The sequence below is a fragment of the Juglans regia genome, chromosome 16 (assembly GCF_001411555.2).
Source record: "Juglans regia cultivar Chandler chromosome 16, Walnut 2.0, whole genome shotgun sequence".
Classification (NCBI taxonomy): Eukaryota; Viridiplantae; Streptophyta; class Magnoliopsida; order Fagales; family Juglandaceae; genus Juglans; species Juglans regia.
The window spans coordinates 21,247,204-21,269,059 of NC_049916.1; the positions used below are offsets into that span (position 1 = coordinate 21,247,204).

The 21,856-nt window shown below is 33.1% G+C and overlaps 3 protein-coding genes across 3 annotated transcripts; all 3 read right to left on the reverse strand.

The window, feature by feature from the left end:
* Positions 1 to 8,714: 8,714 nt before the first annotated feature.
* Positions 8,715 to 11,062, reverse strand: LOC109007603 (peroxidase 11-like). The gene is made up of 4 exons (XM_018987349.2): positions 10,708 to 11,062; positions 10,271 to 10,462; positions 9,976 to 10,141; positions 8,715 to 9,391 (listed from the first exon to the last, which is right to left on the reverse strand). The coding sequence occupies exons 1-4, from the start codon at positions 10,951 to 10,953 to the stop codon at positions 8,964 to 8,966; spliced, it is 1,032 nt and encodes a 343-aa protein (XP_018842894.1). The 5' UTR covers positions 10,954 to 11,062; the 3' UTR covers positions 8,715 to 8,963.
* A 3,129-nt stretch (positions 11,063 to 14,191) lies between these two features.
* LOC109007602 lies at positions 14,192 to 16,178 on the reverse strand. The gene is made up of 2 exons (XM_018987348.2): positions 16,032 to 16,178; positions 14,192 to 15,262 (listed from the first exon to the last, which is right to left on the reverse strand). Exon 2 carries the CDS (start codon positions 15,233 to 15,235, stop codon positions 14,420 to 14,422), a length of 816 nt encoding a protein of 271 aa, XP_018842893.1. The 5' UTR covers positions 15,236 to 15,262; positions 16,032 to 16,178; the 3' UTR covers positions 14,192 to 14,419.
* Positions 16,179 to 17,677: 1,499 nt separating this feature from the next.
* LOC109007601 (LAG1 longevity assurance homolog 3-like) lies at positions 17,678 to 20,674 on the reverse strand. Its single transcript, XM_018987346.2, has 6 exons — positions 20,395 to 20,674; positions 19,524 to 19,753; positions 19,251 to 19,406; positions 18,815 to 19,000; positions 18,242 to 18,426; positions 17,678 to 18,117 (listed from the first exon to the last, which is right to left on the reverse strand). Exons 1-6 carry the CDS (start codon positions 20,530 to 20,532, stop codon positions 18,086 to 18,088), a joined length of 927 nt encoding a protein of 308 aa, XP_018842891.1. The 5' UTR covers positions 20,533 to 20,674; the 3' UTR covers positions 17,678 to 18,085.
* Positions 20,675 to 21,856: the final 1,182 nt, after the last annotated feature.

Sequence of the window (21,856 nt, forward strand, 5' to 3'; positions counted from 1 at the left end):
TATATTTTTTTTTTTAATGTTTGATGGGGTTTTTTCCTGTAGATTTGCATGTTATGTGTCGGAGGTTTTTTTTTGTTGTGTAGTTAGATGGAAGTCAGTTTATGTTTGGTTATTTGCTTTCCTTTTGTATGTTATTTGCTTGCATGTTGTGGTTTTTGTGACTTTTCTGCACTCCATATGCACTATTAATTTTTTATTTGCTTTCCTTTTGTATGTTATTTGCTTGTACGTTGTGGTTTTTCTGGCTTTTTCTGCATTGCATGTGCGTTATTAATTTTTTACACTACATGTAAATTTCTTGGGCTATTTAGTTTAGGGATTGTGTTTGTTAATTTTTTTCATTTTTGTTTATTTTATATTCTTTGTTTTTGTTATTCAAATGTTTTTGAAAATATATATATTTCTTTTTTATGTTTGATTTGGTTTTTTTCCCTGTAAATTTGCATGTTGTGTGTTGGAGGTTTTTTTTGGTTGTATAGTTAGGTGGAAGTCAGTTTATATTTAGTTATTTGCTTTCCTTTTGTATGTTACTTGCTTGCATGTTGTGATTTTTCTAGATTTTTCTGCACTGCATGTGCGTTATTAAGTTTTTGCACTACATGTAAATTTCTTGGGCTATTTAGTTTGGAGATTGTGTTTGTAAATTTTGTTTCATTTCTGTATAAATCTTTGGTGATTTTTTGTTATAATTTTATAACTGCATTTATAAAAATAATATATAGTATGGAACTGATTTTAATAAATGGATTTCCTGTATATAACTGTTTTATATTATTTTTGTTTTATTAAATTGTTGTCTTTTTCATTTGATGTTATGATGATTAACTGGTTTTGACCTTTCGACTAACTAGTTTTGGTCTTTATTTCAGGTTGGTATCCATTTTTTTACAACTTTTTGTAATTTGTTTGCATTATTTTATTATTTTTTATTGTGAATATAATCATTGTGTGATTTTTTGTTATAATTTTATACTTGCATTTATAAAATTAATATATAGTATTGAACTGATTTTAATAAATGGATTTTCTGTATATAACTGTTTTATATTATTTTTGTTTTATTAAATTGTTGTCTTTTTCATTTGATGTTATGATGACTAACTAGTTTTGGCCTTTCGATTGGTTTTGGCTTTTATTTCAGGTTGATATCCCATTTTTTTACAACCTTTCGTAACTTGTTTGCATTATTTTATTATTTTTTATTGTGAATATATTCATTGTGTGACATTAACTTTTTTTTTATTTTTTTGTAGAGGGTTTCTAACACTAGTATTCACATTGGAGTTTTATTTTGAGGTTTGTTTTTCTCAACTATTTCGTTATAACATGTGATTATTAATTTATCTATATCTATACTATATATAATAAGTGCGGATAGCAATAAATAGTGATTTTGTTGTCCTCAGTGTAACTGTTCATTTTTTGTGTGTTGTCTCATTTTTATCCCTCTGTTTTAGCATTTTTATCCGTTTAATTGGAGGTATTTTGGTATTTTTTTTCCTTTCCTGAGATATATGCCTCGGTTTTAACTTAAAACCGTCTCTCTCTGCTTTTATTCTTCGGTTTTAACTCTCTCTCTATCTTCCTTTTCCTTTCATGCATTTTTTAAGTTCTGCTTCATTTATTTATTTTTATTCAGTTGTTCATACTTTTTTTCCCCTCTTTGAATTTATGCACTTGATTGTTTAGTTCTTTGAAGGAATTTGGGTTGTGTGTGTTGTGGATTTGGATATTATGGGTTTATGTGTTTAGTTTTTTGTTTCATGCATTTTTTAACTTCTTCATTTTTGGAGGATTTACAAAATATGGGAATAACGCAATAGAAAAAGCCATTGTTGGATGCTAACTTGTATTATAAAAATATTTTCCTGTAGTAACTATAGAAAATGTAATTGTTAACTATGGACCAGAAAAGACATATTCTATATTTTTATTTGTTAATAAAAATACTTTTATAAATTGTGATTCCATTGTTGGTTTTTACTTATCTTTGAATTTATGTACTTGATTGGTTTAATTCTTCGAAGGAATTTATTTTCAACTTTGATTCATTTTGTTTTGTAGAGTTTGAGTTATGTGAAGTTATTTTTTCAGGTACAAAGTAGTGTTGTGTTTTTCTGTTTATATAGGGATAGTTTGGTTTTTTTAGAAGGGTTGTAGGTTTTGCTTTAATAGGACCCCATCGATATGGCAGGTAATCCTCACTTGGATGGCCATATTGCAGTCTGTGGTACTTTCTGCAGAAGGCAATTGGGGTTTGGGTGGGGTTTTGTAATCATTCGATGCGAATGGTTCCTTACAACTACAAAATACTTTTATTTAACATTATTGTGATTTGGATTCTATTTGCCGTGTTTGAAGATTTGATTTGATTTGCTTTTTATGGTGGTTTTGTTTCATTTCGTTTTGTTTTGTTTTGGTTTTGTTTTTGTTTTTTTTTAATGGCATTTTTTACGTTGTTTTAAGACTTGCATTTTTTTTTTTGTTATTTTTTCATTGTCGATGATGCATTTCGTTCTTTTAAAAAGAGGTAAGTGGATTTTTGTCCGGCCGTCCCATGTTTGTAGTGTTATTATTTTATTTTATTTTTTGTAGAAGTTTTGATGAAATGTATGATTTCTTGTTTTTTAAAAGACTGTGATCTTTAATAATTTAATAGATAGTATTTGTTTGTTTGTGGAATAAATATATGGATTCTTTTCGTTTGCTATACCGTGAAAGATAATTCCACTTTGTTTTTTAAAGATTTAAAGCTTTTTTTTTATATATATATAAGGCCGGTTTAAGTGAGTGTTTTGATGCACTTCACTTGTTGCAATAAGCTCTGATGACAGCATCATGTCTGAGACACTAGAATTTTTTTTGTATTTTATTGCTCATTATTATTATATTGGTTATGTGATGTCTTTTGTTTTCCTTATTTGTATATTTTTTCATTTGTGTATTTTTTGTTGCAATGTTGGGTTTTTTCCCCTGTGATTTTTTGCTGTCTTTCTTTTTGAAGTTTTTTTTTTTTTTTTTATCTGTAATTTGTAACAATTCAAAGTTTTTATATCTTGACCTATCATTCTGTTTGCTCCAAAATAAAAGAATTTAAAAGATGAGGGTTTTAAAAAAAATGATGAAATTTTTTACCATAGTTGTCTGTAGTAATCATCTTCAAATAAAAGAGGAAATTGTTATGGTGTTATTTCATGATTTGATGAAAATCCTCCTTATTTATGTTCTTTGTATTGGGATTAACAGTTTGATGAGTTGGATGGTGCATAGTGTATGCTTTGGTTTGTATGTTATGGTTGTTGTGTGATATATTCTTGCAATCAAATAAAGGATAGCATTTGTTATTCTATTTGTTCTAAAAAAAAGAATTTAGACGATGAGGGTTTTCATTAGATGATGAAGTTTTTTAGTATAATTGCCTGCAGTGATAATCTTCTTTTATATGTCTTGTATTGGATGTAATAAAGGAACAGACTATGATTACAATGAAGAATTCTCATGTTTCCATTGCAAGCAAATGAGCATTGCACAACCACGGTATGTACATTTCTTCTAAACCTTCAGTTCACATCGCTTGCTTGAAAAGTTTAACATATTTTTTCTATACATTATAACAGATAATTATATCTTTGTTGATAATAGTTGTTGAGCCTATGTTGAAGTTGATGATGGTACAGGACATCTAGCTGCAGTAGTATTTGGTGAAATTGCAGAAAAAGCATTAGATTATTCACCAATTCATTTCATGAATCATACTGGCAAGGTAACATAATACAATATTTTTAAAACTTTTTCAATTCAAATAATACAATTATAAATTAAAACATAATTTTTATAATAAATTATGTATTTTTTTGCAGAAGTATTTACCATTCTTAGAAAGTATGGCCAAATAAATCTTATCTATTGTGTTGTCTTTCATCATTTACTTCATACTTTCTTAATCTTGTTAAACTCTTGTTTCAAATGGTGCCACCCCAATTGTAAAGAATCTCAAAGACCGTGTCTGTAAGGCTCCTTTTGCTACAAAAAGCGTTTAGGGCATGAGTGGGTAGATAGTTTACCCTAGGATATGTGTTACGAAATGCAACATCTACATGAGTGAAGATAAGATCAATGAGTATTAAGTCTAGTTTTGGTTGATTTCATGATAAATAAAATGTTTAGATCTAATTCGTCTATTAATTCTAGATCTAGTATACCCACTGATATCATTAATGAGAAGGACTTTTCTATTGAAAAAAATTAATAATGTTAATTTTAATAAATGGAGTATCCAAAGATTGATGCTTAATCTATTTACAAAATCAGTTGGTTTCTGTTTGCTTTTAAGACTGAGTTCAATGTTAAAATTATTGAACAAACCTATGTTATTTATAAAACTCATGAGAAATGTTACCTGTTTATTCAAGATGTTATGGTAAAAAGTTACAAATTTCTATATATTGATTCTGTTCAAGTTACAAATTTATACATATTGGTTCTGTTCAATGTTTCATTCAAGAAATTTGAAACCAACATACTTGGTATGATTCAATCTTCTCTATTTAGTGGTTCTGTCTACTTTGATTGTTTTCCTGATTTAACTTTTGCTTTAGATGATCCTAATATTCTTAAAACTTTGACTTTAAATATTTTGAAATCTGGCTATGATATGGAAGAAGGTAACAAACTTGTTGCCATAGTTTACCGTATTTATTATCGGATATTAAAAACTAATTTAAATCCTAAAGCTATTTTAATAACTTTAAGAAATAAAACTTTGTTAATTCAGATTTCTACTTCTGATGCTAATATTCAAGTTCCAAAAATGATTCATTGGAAATATATTATTACTCTTCCTGATGAATGGACTTTGGAACATGAAGTTTCTCCTGCTAAGGCTATTTCTAATGAACTTAACCTTGATTATATTCAGCAATATTTAAATAGTACTGTTAAAATTAGTTTTGATCAACCTATAGTAAACAACGAGATGAGAAATTCTTTTACTGGGCTAGAAGTTCTTTTGTTGGATCTTTTGCTGATAACCTGAAAAGAAGAGACCAAAATCTCATAAATTTTCTGGAAGATTCAGTAAAAATCAATGTTTTGAATACCGTACCAGAAGCCATACCGGTCAAGGCACTGGAAAGAAATATTTCGATACCGGTACCGTTTCGTGTACCATTTCGAAATAGTCGATATATGAATAAATTATATATATAAATTATATTCCAAAATAATAGTCTATATATGAATAAATTATATATAAATACATATATATAAATTATAAATAGCCTAGTCTGAATTGGGGGTCAAAAAATAAGTTTATAGTTTGAAAAAATGAAAAAAAAAATGGAAGGCCGAAATATCGGCCAGTACCAGCCGGTACGGTACGAAATTTAAAACAGTGGTAAAAATTGCTAAACCTGATTAAAAACTGAAACAAGTTTCTACCTTCTCTCCGGTTATTTTTGCTTATTATACTACCAAGGATACTGACGTATTTAAAGGTAAAGCTATAAAGAAAGAAGCTGATAAAGAAGAAGAAGATGCTTCATTTTTATCACCAACAGCCTCGGATATGGTTGCTCTTATTCATCACAATCAGTTTACTGTGATTAATAGAGCTTTCGAAATTGATTTAATTGTTTTATATAATGAATATAGTTTTGCTAAAAATAATGATAAGAAAAAATCTTATCATGCTACTTTTTTTTATTATGAAAATTTACTTGTTAAAAGGAAATGAAAAGAAAAAATGAAAGCCATACATAAGCACATACTTTTCTTTGATTTCCTTGAAAATTATTATATTTCTAAGCTCAGTTTAAATGTTATAAAAATTAATTTTGTCAATGAAGAAGGAAAGACAATGGTTAAATCAAGCCACCCTCTTTTAGATAAAATTATTATTTTTCATAAGGAAGCAGAGATAAATGCTTCTCCCTTTAAAGTACCCAATACTGATCCTAAAGCTACAACTTTTACTGAAACAAAAAATATTATTGAACAAAATAATTTTGTCAATCAAACACTTCATGTTATAAGCCAGCAATTAGACCGTATTGAAGAAAATGTCAAAAGTCCTATTTATAGTTCGACTTCCAAAATTGAAAAACTTTTAATATTTTACCAGAGAATAAGCAAGGTCCCAAGACCAAACAAACCAACACTCTAGATAAATTTAATCAAATTCTTGCTGATTTGAAATAAAGAACAACCATCTACCAGTGCTTTAAATAGCAATGGCAAGAAAGTTGTTTCTGATTTTTCTGTAGAAGAATCATCTAATAAAGATATTGTTTTACTTTAAACAAATTTTCAAGATATTGATTTAGGAAAACCTGGGATTAAAATGATTTTCTTCAAAAAGGCCCAATCCAATGAGTCTAACGAAAAATTGTTATCCCAGACCTACTCCACCTGATTTACTGTTTGAAGAAATATTTTTTCAAACACAGTTATTTGTTTCTTTTGATAAACTTTATAAATGAAATATTGATGGATTATCTGAACAAGAAATTCTTAATACCATGAATAAAATCTTCATGGTTGCAAATGCTTATGTTAATAACAATAATCTTAGTCAAACTGAGACAGTTGATTTATTAATAGCAGAATTTTCTGGTATGCTTAAATATTGGTGGGATAAGCATCTATCAAATGAAGCAAAGGAAACCATTCGAAATGCAGTTAAGCATGATGATGAAAATTTACCTATTTTTTACACAATCATAGGAAGAGACATCCATGATGGTGTTAATACTTTGATTTATATTATTCTTAAATATTTTGTTGGAATTTCCTCTAACATTACTAATCGTATTAGCAATTATTTAAATAATTTGAGATGTTGTCAAATGTCTAATTATGCTTAGAGAAGATAGTCATAAGCCTTATTGGAAAGAAAAATTTATTGATAGATTATCTCATTTATTTGCTCATAAAGTTAAAAATGAACTTACTGATATCTTAGGATTCCTTAATTATGATAATTACACTTATGATGATATTATTAGTACAATTAAGAAGTTTGGTATTAGTATATGTAATGATAAAAAATTGATTCGTCAACAATTGAAGAATAATAAGAAAACCAAATATAAAATGGAAAATTTTTATAAATAATTTGGCATTCCTCCTATTGCTTCTTCTAGACAGAAGTACAAATACTCTTCTTTTTGGAAAGCTAAATCCAAGAAACCAAATCTCATTCAAAGCAAGATGCATGGGATATATAGGAGTTGGGGATTCGAGATCTCTTCACCAAAGCTTAATTAAGAACTCTTAAACCTAAACCAAAGTATGTTCCATTGATGATTAATACTCTGATATGCCTTGGCGTTTGGATGTAAGAAGTGTTTTACTTCATCTCATTTTTACAATTTTTTTAAATTTTTACACAAAATATAATAAAAAATTCAACTTTTTCATATCTTAAAATAATAATAATATTATTAAAAAATAATATTTTAACATTATTTTATTCAACTTTCATCTTAACTCACTATCCAAACCGCACAGTCTTTCCCCTCTCTGATCATTCCATTATTTCCACGTTTGATAAGTATATAAATTAGGCTCTAGCCGTGAGCTTTCATCAACCGAATGATGCACTTTTAAGGGTGCGTTTGGATGTTGAAGTGAGTTGAGTTGAATTGAGTTGAGATGAGATAATAAAATATTATTAGAATATTATTTATTATTATTATTATTATTTTGGAATTTGAAAAAGTTGAATTGTTTATTATATTTTATATTGAGATTTGAAAAAATTGTAATGATGAGTTGAGATGAATTGAGATGAATTTTGATTCCAAACGAAGCCTAAGACTTTAAAATTGTATCAATCTGTTTCTGTACTTACACATGGTTTATAAAAAAATATGCACTGATACATGTGGTGTAGATCTCTAATTCTTCTGTTTTACTTAAAAGTGTGAAAAGTTATGGGACTAGGGACCTCTTTATGGTTCAAGCAAGGAGATTTATATATCCTTACTAAGTTGTGCGGAGAAATAAACAACAATTGAATGAGAAACACATGGTTTTAGATGCACAATGTATTGTAGTTGTTTTTTGGGGAATTAAAGAGGTTTATGGTGTTCTATCGTAGCTTAAACTTCAGAGCTCATTGGTTTGACTTGGACATGTTTGCTTAAACTATTCTTGGTACAGATTCAAGTTTTTAAACTTGTGATGCAGAGATCTTTTGATCAAGGGTAGAGAGGAAGAATGTCAGTTGGATCTACAAAAGCGCATGATGATAAATCTCCTTAAAGTTGTGTGAATTACTAGCAAACATCATTGCCGCTGCATGATGAGTTGCTGTTGAATGATTATTTCAGAACTTTTTGGTCCCTTTTGCTCACTTTTTTCAAACTCAAATTCCATGAATCCACCTTTTTTTTTTCTAAATGGAAGATGCATCTGGTAAAAGTGGGGAGCTTTTCTGCAGTTGTTTTGCCCAAATTTCTTTCTTTTCTCTCTCATGGGATATTGTGAAAGTTAATGTACGATATGAGACCCCTTATTGGGAAATTGCCATCATGATAGAGCCTGTGATTCCCCCCAACTTCTTGTCCAAATAGGCCTTCAAGTTGAGGAGGAGATCTATAGGGTATCACCAAGAGGATAACTCTTAAAAAACCAGACATCTGTCGACTATGGGTCAATTTTTTCCATTGCATAAGCCCTAAAGAATTAAAAATCTATCTTATGGTGTTTGGCACGAATGAAAAATGACGGTAAATAATGTTCAGGTTCAATATAAAACACATCCTATAAGAATGGCAAGGCATGTCAACTTTTGACATTGAATGACAAAATGAATAGACATTAACTTCCAACCAGCCGTGACATTTTTCCATGAATATTTTTCTTTCCAGCTGCTTTGATTCATAAATTTATGTTTTCACTGATATAGCTGCTTATTTAAAGTACCAATCCCAGCTGTTTTAACAATCTGGATTTGTAGCTCATGTGTTGACAAATCTGCAGTTTCTCCTAACTTCTCCACTGACAAAACTATCCGGGTTTGTGATATTTCCCATTTTCACCATTGAATCCGAGAATTGCTGGAAGAAAGCAATTGGGTCTGCTGCATACTTCTTCACAAGCTCCTTTGTTTCGAGACCAAACACGCTTGAATACATTTCCTGGTCTGAATTTAGCAGCCCCTCCCCTTTCAACAGTAAATGGTAGAATGAATTGTCGAAGAGGTTAGGAGTAACATAGTCCATGGCTGTTATGTTATTGTCTGATCCTCCAATAGGTGGGCAGACAGATTTCAAGTTGCTGAGGTGTGACTCAGAGATTGGATCGTATCCTGGAGTTGTTGCTTCCCAGTCTCCATAGATCCTTGCTCGAAAACTGGCACAGCGTGCCATTCCTATTGTGTGTGACCCTTTTGATCACAAGCACACAAAACAACCATAGCCATATGAGAGTGTGATATGAGCATCGATTCGAAGGGCTCTATATCTCCTTTTGCAACAATTAAAAAAGAACTTGAAACTGATTTTTTAGCAAAATTTCTTTAAGAAATCTTTTTGAACTTATTATGAAAACTTTCCACAAACAAACTACTTTAGGATACACGTATGGATACGCACACATAAATTAGCATATTAACTCAAGCAAGAAAAGAATGAAGAAAAAGTAATCTGCACTCTCTTTTTATCATCACTGTTTTCCCAATTCTTCCTATATATTCATTTGCTTGATCTCAGTTTGGAAATAAAACTATTCAAAAAATCATAATGGTTAATAAGCCACCACAAGCATGATTAGTCTCATGATTTAGAAGAATTCTATTGGCAAAACTATTTATTGACATGTCAAGCGCACTACTGATATGGAAGCTTGTCGAACCTGCTAGTATAAAAACGTACTCGTATTTGATTATTTTTTTAAGTGTAACGAGAACCACAATAAAGCACAACTCGAGGTTCCTATATATAAGAGCTCTGTCCCATTAAAGGGCCAAACCTGCAAGAGCAACCATGTCTGTGACTGAGAGGCCTTGGTAAAGAAACTTGGAAATGATAGACAGCAGGCCTTCATCTGCTTTAGGAAGATTCGTGTTTGCCTGCTCAAAACTTGCGGTGACAGAATCCTTTCTTCCTAGAGGAACATCCCAATAGGGTCCACCAACCTGCAAATTAACAATGAAAAATAGAGAAAGGAATGTTATCGCAAAATATCCTTCAACCCCAGCATTCCGCAAGAGATTTTGCATTTTGACATGGTTTCGGCAATCTATATTTACTATTATTCTTCGTACCAGGAGCACAGCATCTCTTGCAGCAATGGTGAGTATATCTGCACAAGAGACAATCCCAGGGCAGTCTGATTCAAGCGTGTTCTTGATCTTATCAATAATTCTGAAACCTTTTAAAGAGTGTATGTTGTTGGAGGCTTTCTTCTCTCCTTTTAACGTAATTGTGTCATCGAGCAAAACTGATCCATCGCATCCCTGTGCCAGTTAATTGAACTCAAAGCTCAAACTTCATAAACTTGAGTTTTCTTAGTATCTTTCTCTACCCGGCAATTAATCAGCTTATGCATGTTAGCCATGCATGCAATTTTGACCATTTGGAATAGCTTTTAGAAAGAGAACTATTTACACCAATCAAGTTTGGAAACATGTCACTTCGTGTAAAACAATGCCAAGAAAAAATATACATATTTTTTTTAAAAAAAATTAATAAAGATGTGGACCTGAACGAAACAGTCATGGAAATGTAATCGCACAACCAAGGCCGCGTTACGTGGGTCAGACAGCACTGCGCATTCCATTTCTTTCTTGACAGTCTCAAGCACAACCGGACAAGTAGATGCATAATAATCTAACGTTAGAGAAGGTGGTTCAACTGCATGCAATCTGGTTCCAAGAAGGAAGAGAATCAGAAGCATGAATTGCAGAACAAGGGGCTTTGAATGAAAGGAAAACGCCATTTTTGCCATTCTCGTGTTCTTGGGATACTTTGGAGAGAGTGGGAGAGATGGGTGAGACGGATGAGAGATATATATAAGTGCAAGGAAAGTGGGAATTTGTAGCTTGTTTGTGAGTTTTTTGCATGGCTGGCCACTTTGAGTATTCTGAATATATGGGGGAAGTCGAGAGTCAAGAGAGGATGCAACTAATATTGGGCTGGTTGGTGGGTACTCCAAAAACCAAAAGTAGAGACAAAGTATAACGTTGAAAGATGTGACAAAATAACGTAAAAGATTGTGGGCAAGTCACCAAACCGATAACAGCTAATGTTTTACTGATTCAGCTCATGAATTGAATGGAAAATCAGCCATTGTGGACAAACCATCTGCAAATGAAAAAGCTGGTTGGATGGTCTAATTTTAACAGATTTGGTTTGACCATAATTATATACAGCAATTTAGTACTCATGAGTTTTATATTTTTTTTTTGGGGGAAATAATTGAGGCTGATATATAGAATGAAATTCAGGTCATGTACAATATCTGGCTCAAGAAACCAATATGCTTTTGACAAGAATCAATTCTTTTCCTGATATAGGAGAGACTCTAATGGCTTAGAGAACAATGATCACCTGTAAATGATCAATAGCACATTTTTGTATCCCTACAGACCCTAAAACCCTTGATTTTGTCAAGTTCCCATTTGGATTCAGAGATAAATTGAGATGGTTTTAGATGAATTGAATAAAATATTATTAGAATATTAATTTTTAATATTATTATTATTGTTTTGAAATTTAAAAAAGTTGAATTGTTTATTATATTTTTTGTAGAAATTCGAAAAAGTTATAATGATGAGATGAGATGAATTTCCAATCCAAACCAAGGCTATGATCATAGAAAGTTTCGAGATTTCAACTCCCACTCCCACTTACTTTGTATAAATCATGGAGTTTCCATAGCATCGCTTAACAAACCGAGAGACTTGTAGTTTGGGAGTGCGAAGTGTAAAATCCCTGGTGCAACGTATTTTTTTCATTGAACCGTTTTTGGAACTTCAGAAACTAAAGTAAAACAAACAATAGTTTAAGAAGGAAATTAAACTCAGACACAGTTCAGGAATCAAAATTAGTTGGCAAAAAGGTTATTGTTTGAGTTAAATGGCAAATAAGCAATTTAAAGCTTGCACTGCTGAGGAGGAGGAGGAGGAGGAGGAGCCATGTACAGTCAGACAGTCGGGACAATAGCATGCCCAAAAGAAATATGGCGTGCATATGGCGAGCGAGCAAATAATGGTATGCTATTTGAAAATGAGGATCGAGGTTCAGCTTAAGAGAGGGATCTAAAACAGCAAAAAAAAGCCAACAGATCTTACTGTCAAAGCCACGTTACTCTGCAAACAGAACAACGCGTAGTAAGTGATCTTGAAATTTGATGGGTCATTTCCACACCACAGGACAAGGTCTGTGGCTCTGTATAGGATTCGCACTGAGGAATTCAGGAGGAATCACAAATTCAAATCGTAATGGTGGCCAATAAAACTACTGGTATATATGCAACTCAGAGCCTTTACAGCCATAAGCACCAAGGCACACATCAGGGGTTGAAGCCATAATCAGATACTAGTGGGTGTTAGCAATACCTTTTTTTTTTTTTTTTATAAGTAAAATAAGTATTATTAACAAAGATGGGCAACAATTGCCAATTACAAAAAAGTATGCCCTATTTACGAAGGCATGTTAGAAATTAAGAAATCATGAAGTTCCATACCATTAAAGTCCACAGCAATGACCCAAGTACAAAGAGTCATAAAAAAAAAAAACTTTTAGCTCCTCCATCTATCTCTCATTGTCTTTAAACGTCCTCTCATTTCGCTCCTGTCACAAGCACTACATGATACAAATAAGAATCATCTTCCAAATCACTTTGATCTGGTGCACACCTCAGATAGATGTCTAACACGCTAATATATCCACCATGGATTCCGGCATAACCCATGCTAGATCCATCCTTTTGAACACCTCATTCCAGAGCATCCTGGCTACCTCACAATGTAAGAGTAAATGGTTCACCAACTCACTCCTTCCTTTACACATACAACACCAGTCTACGATGATTATCCTTCTCTTTCTCAAATTATCTGTCGTAAGAATCTTGCCTAATGCAACTGTCCATACAAAGAAAGAAGCTTTGGAAGGGGCCTTATGTCGCCAGAGCCTTCTCCAGGAAAACTGTGCCTTTGACACTTGTGCAAGGACCTTATAAAAGGAACGAATAGTGAAAACCTCTTTTCTTGCAGGAATCCACCATAGACTATCTTCATGCTGGATATTTGGACGATAAGAATATAAAAAACTATAAAAATCTGCAAAAACCTCCGTCTCCCAATCTTGTGCCACTCGGTTGAAATTGATATTCCAGTGAATACCTCCACCTGAGATTCCCATAACCTCCGCCCCTGTAGCATCTTTGGCACTTGCTATCAGGATTAGAATAGGAAACAACTCTTGGAGAGCACTATTACCACACTATGCATCCTTCCAAAATCTGATCCTAACACCTGAACCCACCTGAAACCTAGTGTGTCGATGAAATACCTCCCACCCTTTTCTAATGTACTTCCATAGCCCCCTTCCATAGGCCCCTCTAACTTCTCTAGTACACCAACCCTCCCCTAAACTACCATATTTATTTTCGATCACAATTCTCCATAGGACTTTTGGTTCCTTGATATATCGCCATAGCCATTTACCAAGTAATACCCGATTAAACATCCACAAATTTCTGATGCCCAAACCACCACTAGAGATAGGACGGCACACCTTCTTTCATTTGACAAGATGAAATTTAAACTCTTCTCCTATTCCACCCCACAGAAAATCTCTCTGTAACTTCTCGAGACGACCTGCCACACTTGCCGAAATAGGGAATAAGGATAAGAAATAAGTTGGTAGATTATAAAGTGTGCTTTTAATCAAAGTTGCTGCTCTGCCACTCTACCTAGGTGTAAGGGTAGTTAATACAGTGGAAGCTAGGAATACTTCTCATTGATGAAGCTACCAAACGACAGATTCATGGGGTACAATTCGTCAAAAACATGTAAGGGTTGATCTATCAAAATTTCTGCTCTGCCACTCTACCTAGGTGTAAGGGATTTACAGTGGAAGCTAGGAATACTTCTCATTGATGAAGCTACCAAACGACAGATTCATGGGGTAAAATTCGTCAAAAACATGTAATTTTAACTTCTTTTTTTTTGCCAAGTACATGCTATTTAATAGAACTTATCATAAATCGAAGGCATCAAGAGCATTCTGCAAAGATTGAATAAAAATTACAGCTTGGCATCATAAGGGCAATAAAGTGGTCCTTGATCACAAACTCTTTCCAAAATCTTGGTAACAGCACAAGAAAATTAAACTAATTAAATAAAGCAAGAAGAAAACTATAGAGTTCAGATAAAAGAGATATGAAAGAGCATCTCAAACGCAGTTAATCAGGTATAAAACTCCGAATAAACAGGACGGTCCTTGGTCCAGCTGAACCTTGAATATTCATCCCCAATGCCACCATTTATGCTCAAGTTCAAGCCAGGCAACACACTCTTGTGAAGTATTGATTTAAGCAGGGACACCACAGGCCCACCAAATTCAGGCCATGAAAGACAAAGAGTTCCCTTGATATTCTTCATCTGGCATCGGCCCAGCAAGGCAGCTGCCAAGCCATCTACAAGACTTCCTGATGGAAAATAGTCGATACCCTTTAACAATGATGAACCACCATTACCCTCACCTAACCCTTCTCTTTTTTCTGATGATGTCTCCAGCTTGTAAACAAATGTCTCATCTGGCGACAGCTTACCACGGAAGTTTCGACTCTGAATTGAATCCAATATCAGAACCCTCTCAGGAATAATTTGATCTGCAATCAACAACTTTGCAACAATGTGTGATCTCTCTGCAGCAATGAGGCACTGAACAGAGACGAGGATAATTGAATCATCAGCAACATTGAAGGTATAGATATTGCAAGATTTATCTCCAAGAGAGGGTTCAGTAGAGCTTCCAGAGAAAGTGATTTCAGGAAGGATGACACTCCCAATTAGGGTTTTGGAGGACAGATGGTGGAAAATATGGATAGATGGTGAAGATACGGCAATGATGAGGAGAGAGGGACGAAGAGGTTTATCAGGTTTAGGATTGGAAAAAATGAGGGACGGAGATGGAAGAGGCGGTGCTGGAGGGGTAAAGTTATTGAGATCTTCCTCAAAGAACCTTGAAGGTGGGGGAAGCTCTGTTAGGACGTCTTCCATGTGTCAACTTGGTCCAAGTTCGCCACCCTGAAAAAATAGGCAAGTAGATGCAGTATAAGTAGCAGACTTTCTGATAATGTAGTTACTGCCACAACGACACTCCAACTAATTAACAAAACAATCACATTAAATGGATAATTCAATCTATTACTTAACCATTAATTCTTTCTTGTTGGAAAATTAAGCAATGATTGTCCCATTATTTTTTTTTTATAAGTATGATTGTCCCATTATTTGAGAGTGACAAGTCAAAAAAGGGACCCAATCCATACTCTAAGAACAAGGAGGAATTAGAGCATTAAGACTGTACATATTCCCTCCACAACTCACTCAAAGAGACTGGATATAACTGGCGAGTTGTGTAAACTTCTAGAAACAAGGATGGTGGTCAAATTATTGCAAACAATAGAAGCTGCAATTTGCAATTTGCATTGTAGTAAGGCCCTATATATCCCCCCCTCTCCCTCTTGAGATCACTCTAATCAATAAAAAGTGAAAACTGCATGGAAATTATGAATCAGAATCAACGCTGAAAGACGAGTTGCTATCCATGAACCCTAGCCATTTTGATTGGCCGCCAGCAAGAATTAGGAAACGAAATCATATAGCTCCATGATGATTTCTCTTATTATACAATAAAAAATTATTCTGAAAACCTGCGGAGGCTAATTCTATGCACAAAAATAAAATAAAAAAATTGAAAGAAAGAAATTTACAGAAGATCAGCTCAATAAAAAATAAAATAAAATAAAATGCAATTTCCCTGGAAAACGAAAAGGAAAAGAGAAATGCATACCCGGGTAACGAGAGAACAAGGCCGACGAGGTTAGGTAGAGCGGGAAGCTTAAGGGCTTTCACTCTGTGTATTTCTTGCCTCTCAATCAAGGTAGAAGGAGCTCTGAACTCTGAGAAAGTCTGGAGGCAATTTAAGGTGTTAGGGTGTGTTTGGTTTTCACTTTACCAAAAAGGCATTTTGACCATTGGGTTTTAGCCGGCCCACCATATAAGCCCCAAGTTTGGCATTAGGCCCGTCAATGGAATCTGTATTCTGTTGTTCTGTTCTTTCGTTTAGGAAAACGCTAGAATGTCGCGGAGCTTTGTCCTCTTATTTATTTTAATCGTTTATGTATTTAATTTTTTTTTAAAAAAATATTTACTTAATAATTAAAAAAATAATTTTTAGTGTATTAGTATATTTTTTTATTTTTTAAAAATATTTAAAAATATTTAAAAAATATGAAAAGGAAAATAACAAAAGAATAAAATATAAAATTTGTACTAGTAGACATGTCCGGCAGTTAAAGTTGGCTAGCACACTAGCATCACTCTTTCATTTATATGCTATATACAGAAGGAAAGGAAATGTGGCAAATTATCCAAACATTTAATACAAAATTCTCAAGAGTGATATTAGATACAATTTTAGTATGTGCAAGTCTCGTATACTTTTTGTTAAAAAAAAAAAAAATATGATTCATCATTAGAAAAATATTTTTTTATATATAGATCCAATATTTACCTACCTTTTACAAATGAGTATACAAAACTTACATACCATAAAACTGTAAATCTCATTTATCAAATTCTCAATTATTTTCTTCATCTCTCACCTCCAAGTGAGTTTATTCCTTACAATTTCCCTTCAATTCATTAAGAGTCACACATATTCTGTTTGAGAAGAAGACTTTTCTTTTGTCAAGAAAATTGAGCCTCTCATTCGACCACTCCAAAATAGCGAACTACAGTGTATCCTAATTTATTAGGATCATCAATCATAACATTAAGGTCCGCTAAAAGAAATGATAGAATGTGTAAAAATGGTAGATGTTCTTTCCTTGATTGGATCATTATTTTTCTTGTCCTATCATATACTATATATTTGTTGTTAAGCGGAGGACCAAGAAATTATCTGACTTGTACGTACATCTATGACAGTCACAATGGTATTGTTGAAACTTGCTCGAACATGAATAACTCTTTTTGGTATTTTATGCGCACTCTCGCATAAACCAATACATCCATTCCTAGGAGAACCAATTCTTAGTACAGGGACTTCATACCGACTTGTAAATAGAATTTTGAGATTTGAAACTTGGCTAACAATAACAGAAGTATAACCGTCGACTAGCTGAGATGATTTCAAGGAAACCTAGTAAGTGAAAGTGATATGTTCCAGGAGAAACTGGGAATTTAGGATTGATGATACTTGGATGATAAATGCATTATGATCAAACTGGTTTAAGTTTATTGAGCCAGTGAACAGGGTCACGTTCTGATTCCTTTATCAACAACTTTGATACTAAATGATATTGGAACTTTTTAATTCTAGTACTCTATCCCCAAGAAACTTTTAAGACAGCTTACACCATCTGCCAAGCAACTCATAGATCTCACACACAGACTACAGTATAGGCAAAAGAACCATATCAACGACATTGTTCATCGAAAAAAGATTGGAGGCCTTAATTGAATTTCTTAAACTGCCAGCAGGATCAAGTCTTTTCAGTACAAAGTATGATAATCTCAAGGTACTGTTAAAATTCTGTATAGTACATCATTTCTAAGCCAGTGAACTTGAACTTAAGGTGTCAAGTTGCATGGGCCAGAGTCTCAGATAAAAGAATGAGATTTTTCACCAATTGCTACCCTCTAACCTGCTTAGATATACAACCCTTTCAAAGCTAAAGCTGTAGTTATCTGCAGGATAAATGGCAGGAAGAATCTTTCGCAATATAAGTAAGATGGGAACTAAAATCTTAAATATATGACGCACATATAACCACCCCTACTGAAGTAATACCATGCCCTCCCAATGATCACCACATGGCGTCCTTAGATTTTGGTTTTTGCTCAATCTTCATGTTCATCTTCCCCTTCAGAATCTGATAGGAGCCACAATTAAAAAATTCCAATCATTTTTTTAGTTGGTAAACTATAGTATTTATAAATAATAAGGTGCATGCTTTTAATTTACATAACCCCTAAGTGAACATATATTTCACTCACCAGATCGAACATCATCACCGAGCTGGCCTCTTGCTTGGATTTGCTTAACAAGCATCCGGTACATCAACACCCACCAATAAATATGAAGAACAAGCAAGCAGAATAGAAGAGTATTAAACACATAATAATAAATTGGTCCATCCCCTGGATGTTTTTCCTGGTCCAAAGTCAGGAGAACTTCGTAGCTGCATCAAAGAAGAAAAATAACCAAAAACATAAAGGGACAGTATTTAAATAAACTATCAATCTCAAAGCATTATTCGATAGAAACAGCATAATTTTTCTTTTTCTTTTTTGAGAAATCAAGATTAATTTTTTTCTCTTTCTGAATGGGTGATCGTCTGGTGTAATGGTGAATGTCTCCGCCTATCATTTCATTAAGAATGAGTGCATAAGTCCAATTCTAGGTAGCCATCCATTCTTTGGCATGCTATCAACGTTTGTGGTTAGGAATATATAATTAATGGGTTAACCACAACCACTAGATCTTAAGATCCTGGCAGAAGAGTAGAAGCCAGGGAAAAGTACACAATTTAATGCATAATCTAAAGTAGGCATTAGAATTGTACAAACCTTGTACTCCATAGGACCCAGAATGGATAGTATATGAGGCGCAGTAATATCCAGGACAAAACAAATAGAATAAACGCAAAGCTAGCTATCCTTTCAGCACCACTATATTTGGACATCTTCCCTAACTCCAGAAATACATCACTAGCATCATGAAGAGCCAAAACAACCGAACCAACACGGGAAAACCTACAAGAAATAGGAGAGAATCAGGTATTGGTAATATGGTATTGCTTCCAGTATTTTTTTTTTTTTTTATCATTGCATACACTTGAAGCCAAATGGTTTTCTTCATATGCAATAGGAATGACACATGTATGACTCCAAATAATGCCAATCCTTATGATTTCAGTTTATAAATTGGAAGTGATATTGCTTCCTTGGTATTGTGATCAACAGACCACGCCCAAGCTACAAACAGAACTCCATCAAAACATACCTAAAAATGTAAGATAGCACAATGAGAATGAGGGTTGCAAAATGATGGCCCATAGACACTCCAAAGTCAGAACGCCTTGTTTCCCAGAAAATCAAAGCAAATATGGAGTACGTGTAAAATCCAGCAGCAAACATATACAATCCCTTCAATTTCAACCTGAAAATCACTAATTAGCCACTGTTTGCTAAATAAATACTGGGTTAGAGCTAGCCAATGTGAATGATGCATTGAAAACAACCAAAGACTTTGTATATATAATCAAGGAAGTCTTACTTAATTCTTTGGTCAGGCCAAACCTGATCTCCCGGACCTACCCAAAAGTATCTTGTGGTAGTAAACCAAGGTTCATCATAAGTTACATATAAAGCGAGAAGCTCTGCTGAAAGATAGTAAATACATTTCCAGGCTGACTCCTTAAATTTTCTTATCTTCTTTTTTCTCTCACTCGCCTCAGCATCCAGCATCTCATGTCCCTTTCTGAAAATCCATCCATTTGCCACTTTCTAAAATATATAATTCATTTCAGAAACCAAAAAGAAATCTCAGATAACATGAATGTAAAGAAAATATCTGTAAGAGTTAAACAAGCAAACTACTAACAGAGAAAAAGCAGTCCAATTCAAAATTCCTAGATATGATAATATCTGTATGGTTTGGAGAAAGAATATAAAGAAATTTAAACCAATGAGACAATGGAATATGGAGCTGTGCACCCACAGTATCACTACAAAGAAAGTAGTACACTTTCAATAACAAGAAATACACGAACAAAACAAATTGAAGATAAACAAGCCAACTTTAACCGGGAAACTGTGGAATCACCAAAAAAATCACCAGACATGCTTCTACAACTACCAAAGAAGAACTAATAATCATAACACGTCACAGAATCCAACTCATATTAAAAAAAAACAACGTCTACATATCTAAAACAAAAGAAAACTAAACACAGCTTAATCGAATAAATTGAAACACCCCCCCTCATATGGGTCAATTATAACTATTTGATTGATAGTATGCTCAATCATCAAAAAGAATTGTAAAGAGAGCTAACAACCTGATAAACCCGAAGACTTAAACCACAAAATGATGAGCTCAAATGAAATTGTTATATAAAAAAAAAGTTTTGAATATAAGAGAGTACCTCGAAGATGAATCTATCGAGGAAAAATCGAACAGAGGGGAAAAACAGAGCAAAGAAGGGGAGCATAGCAAAATCCTCGTACGCTGGGTATGATTCCTGCTCCCAGTCGAAGGAAGTCAAGATTTCCGTCAAAACCATATCGGATTATCCTTCCAAATGATCCGAAATTTCCTGAAAAACAAACGGCGACTTCCTGTGGATCACGTAAGCAAGAAGAGACATTCGTCCCTGTAGCATAGTAGTTTTGTAACTTTGTTTAGGCACAAAGAGTGTGCAAAACGGTCAATCCGGGGTTGGTTGGGACTCTGCTTAATCGCTTATTAATACCCTTAAAGTTTTGTTTTAATTTCGACGTTGCCACTTCGATTGGGCTCAGGAATCAGGACTTGTTTCTGAGACCCCACGTGGCAGTTCGATGGGGACTAGGGAGACTACAGATGCATTATGCCTGGCCCAAAATGCATCTGTTTCACAAATTGTTATACACCACACAATATTAATTATCATGTTTAAATGTTGAGTTGATCTATAATTTTATCTCATCTCAATATTTAAATATTATTTAAACATAAATAATTTTTAATTTCAAATCATTACATTTTTATCTAATCATTACAATTTTTTCAAATTTCTAAAAAATACACAAAAAACAATTCAACTTTTTCAAATCTTTAAAATAAAAATAATATTTTAACTTTTTAATATTTATTTTCAGTTTTTTCTCTCTCATTTTTTAAAACTCCATAAAATATATTAAATCAAACTATTTTAATATTCACATATTTTATTACTATTTACATATTTCTCATCTTATTTCAACGTTCAAACGAGATTTTACCTAAATTTATAGGACAACTTAAATGGTTAGATCTAAAACTCTTTTTTATAAACTTTTGGAACAATGGATAATAGTTTAGGATACAATGAGTACTGTTATTTATAAGCCATTGTAAAAACACACTATTTATTGTAGACCTAATACAATTCTAAAAAATTCAAAATACTAATACTTTATTATTCTAATTGTGGTAGAAAACTTCCACATTAATAGTATATTGACTGTGTCAGTAAGCGAGTTTATCAGGAGGGAATGCGTTGGCAGATGGTTTGGCTAAGATGGGTGTTGTGGGTTCTTGTTGTTGTTGGATGAACACTGTCGAGCTACCAGCTCCCTTAAAAGGAATATATCGTGTTGATAAAACGGGTTTGCCTTCTTTAAGATTATAGAATTTTTTTAAGGGTTATAAGTAAGAGTTTTTAAAGTGTCCTTTTGATGTTTTAGTCTTGTTTTATTGGACTTTTTGTAACCACGATTTTCCTCCGCCATAAGTAAGGGGTTTCCAATAAAGAATCGAAGGTGCCGCCCTTCTTATATAAAAAAAATAAAAATAAAAATAAAAAGTTTATAAATAGATTTTTCTGATCCAATATTGTGAGGCCTCGTCCTCCCATCACAAAATGA

Coding starts and splice junctions, on each gene's coding strand:
- LOC109007603 (XM_018987349.2), bottom strand. CDS start 10,953: ATGGCAAAAATGGCGTTTTCCTTTCATTCAAAGCCCCTTGTTCTGCAA. Junction 10,463..10,707: donor TCCATGACTGTTTCGTTCAG/GTCCACATCTTT, acceptor TAACTGGCACAG/GGATGCGATGGATCAGTTTT. Junction 9,392..9,975: donor AGACATGGTTGCTCTTGCAG/GTTTGGCCCTTT, acceptor TGTGATCAAAAG/GGTCACACACAATAGGAATG.
- LOC109007602 (XM_018987348.2), bottom strand. CDS start 15,235: ATGGAAGACGTCCTAACAGAGCTTCCCCCACCTTCAAGGTTCTTTGAG.
- LOC109007601 (XM_018987346.2), bottom strand. CDS start 20,532: ATGGTTTTGACGGAAATCTTGACTTCCTTCGACTGGGAGCAGGAATCA. Junction 19,407..19,523: donor TGGCCTGACCAAAGAATTAA/GTAAGACTTCCT, acceptor AGTGATTTTCAG/GTTGAAATTGAAGGGATTGT. Junction 18,118..18,241: donor CGGTGATGATGTTCGATCTG/GTGAGTGAAATA, acceptor GGCTCCTATCAG/ATTCTGAAGGGGAAGATGAA.